At 41.8% G+C, this 2,753-nt stretch overlaps 1 protein-coding gene across 1 annotated transcript; it reads left to right on the top strand.

Annotated features, from left to right (window-relative positions):
- Positions 1 to 824: 824 nt before the first annotated feature.
- On the top strand, positions 825 to 1,766 carry LOC102368912 (olfactory receptor 10A4-like). Its single transcript, XM_006037249.1, has one exon. It carries the CDS (start codon positions 825 to 827, stop codon positions 1,764 to 1,766), a length of 942 nt encoding a protein of 313 aa, XP_006037311.1.
- Positions 1,767 to 2,753: the final 987 nt, after the last annotated feature.

Raw genomic sequence — 2,753 nt, 5'->3', positions numbered from 1 at the left:
AGGGAAGAAGTCCTAACAAATGTGTGGGAGATTTGCGGTGTCTGTTTGCAGAGGAAGGGATATTTAACTAAAGTGGGGAATAGAGCCTGTCCATCTAAGAGAGAGAGAGAGGTGACCTACTCTAAGGGTGGCCTAAAAGCTTACTCTTAGAGACAATGCCAGAACAAGTAGATTCATGCAAGCTTGAACAGGGGAATGAATCTGAGAAAAAAACAAACTGAGCATTGTACATGCACACAGATGCACAGGACTTAGTAGCTGCATGTAGAAAAATGGAACAGCCTGCTTGCTTGTAGAATGGAGCAACCTTTCTTGTAGTGACGCATCATATAGGCTGAGTCAAAGCTATTTCCTGTTTCAGTCTATGTTCCCTCAGTGCTTTGTTCCAACTGATAAATAAATCAATAAATAGAAAAGATTTGATTTTTAAGAAGTCTTGATCATCATTGCTAGTCACCAGTTCCTGAAGAAAGGCTATAGTTCTCCAAACTGAATGTGGCTTCCCATAGGATAGGCACTTAGCGCCCTAAACCATGGGTTACAGTTGCAATCCAAGAGTATGGAAGTCATAAAATTCTACCTTTAAAAGTAAGGGCCAGAACGCAGAATGTGCTTGTAGTTGGGTTGTCTCAGGGCAACCTTTTGAAAGAGTTCCCAACAGGGTTCAAACTCACATTTTGAGACTCATAAGCAGAATCCTTTAACTGCTCTTGTATACAATTCAAGTTCAATATATTAGTCTGGGTTTTTTTTATCTGATAGGTGCTTTGTATGCCATGCCAACCCTTGTTTTATCTGAGGTGTTTATGTTTTAAGGAAAAAATATGGAAGAAAATCTAACCAAAGTGACTGAGTTCATCTTTCTGGGCTTCTCAGACCTCCAGCGCCTCCAACTCCTTCTGTTTGTCTTCGTCTTACTCATCTACCTCATCATCCTGATAGGAAATAGCCTCATCATTGCTGTCACAGTGGCTGACATAAAACTCCACACCCCCATGTATTTCTTCCTCAGGAATCTGTCAGCCTTGGAGATCTGCTACACCACTGTTACTGTACCCAAGATCTTGTCTGACTTCCTGTCACAGAGACATACCATCTCCTTCCTTGGTTGTGTAGCCCAAATGTATTTCTTCATCCTCTTTGGTGTCTCAGAGTGCTGCCTACTGGTTGTGATGTGCTATGATCGATATGCTGCTATTTGTAACCCCATGCGTTACCCCCTCATCATGAACAGAAAGGTCTGTGCTAGGATGGCAGCTGTGGTTTGGACTGTAGGCAACGTGGTGGCATGTGAACAAGTAGCAGCCATATTCTCCTTGCCTTTCCATGGGTCAAATGTCATCAACCATTTCTTCTGTGATGTTCTCCCAGTACTCAGGCTGGCAAGCACAGAAACATCCTTGAACGAGCTCATCACTACCATGCTTAGTGTGGTGTTAATTCTCATCCCTTTCCTCCTGATCATCGCCTCCTACATCCGTATAATGTCCACTGTCCTGAAGATGCATTCTGCTGAAGGGAGGCACAAGGCTTTCTCCACTTGTTCCTCACACCTCATCTCAGTCACCTTGTTTTATGGCAGTACTCTGGTCACCTATCTGAGGCCCAGCTCTGAAGGGTCTACAAACACTGACCGAGCCCTCTCCCTGTTCTACACGGTTGTTACCCCAACCTTCAACCCAATCATTTACAGCCTGAGGAACAAGGAAGTGAAGACAGCTCTGAAGAAACTTGTGGGCAGGCGTATCGGTTTGCAAGTTTCATAATTGTTTTTATATTATTTCATTTTTTTCTTGGTCTTTAAGCTGTACTGCAGGTATCTTAGCTGGGGTCGATACCTAGAAATCCAAGCCTTCTTTGCATTCTGCGACATACTTAACACATCTATTATCCTATAAATTCAAAAGCTGGAAATTCTTATGCTCTTGAATCTCCCAGTTTCCATGGACTGTTTGCGCTTCAGTTCTTGTCTATGGGAGTTAAGTATTGTATTCCTTTTTACTATTATATTCCATTTCCAGGGGATGATGGGCAGGGGGGAAGAGGAGAGAGATTTTCCATGGCACAGCACAGACAGATGTTAGCATCCAATTTTCATTTATGATCAGTGGGATTAGACACTTGTACTATGGTTCAAAAAGATTCCTGAATTCTGCTTTTGGCCATTTTTAGCTTAACTGCCAAAACTCTTATTGATTGATCATGAAAATCCACCCTTGGATGAAAAACAAGGAGCAATTTCATTGTTCCTTTTTTGGACATTCAGTTTCAACTGACAAGAGATATTTTCACAGACAGGAAGGGTGGTTTGGAGCCTCCTTATCATTAAGGTAATTTCTAAAGGTAAATATTGATGATAGTGTATGTCAGTGGGAAATGGACTTTGGTGAGCTTCCTCCCTTTTATAAAAAAGTACTGGCAGCCTGTATCATATAGCTGCATATCTATCCATGCAGGGTGTCTCTACACAAGAGGCTTTACTGTGCAGTAGACTAATTTACTGCACAATAAAGGATCCCTATCTACTAAGGCTCTGCGAAATTTCACCACCAGTTTTGTTTCGCCACTGTTTCTACCTGTTTCAAGGTCAAAACAGCAAAATCAAAATGGAACAGATATAGTTGAAACAGCCTCAAAACAAAACAAGGCAAGTCAAAATGTTTCGCTCTTTTGATGCTGTTTCGACATTTTGCCCATAGGCTATAATGAGGAAGGACAAAACAGCCTATAACTGTCATTTCTGGCCTGATTTG

The sequence above is a fragment of the Alligator sinensis genome, unplaced genomic scaffold, assembly GCF_000455745.1.
Source record: "Alligator sinensis unplaced genomic scaffold, ASM45574v1 scaffold427_1, whole genome shotgun sequence".
In the NCBI taxonomy this organism is placed as follows: domain Eukaryota; kingdom Metazoa; phylum Chordata; order Crocodylia; family Alligatoridae; genus Alligator; species Alligator sinensis.
Note: the sequence above shows the minus strand (reverse complement) of the source record. Positions and strands in the feature narration are given on the sequence as shown.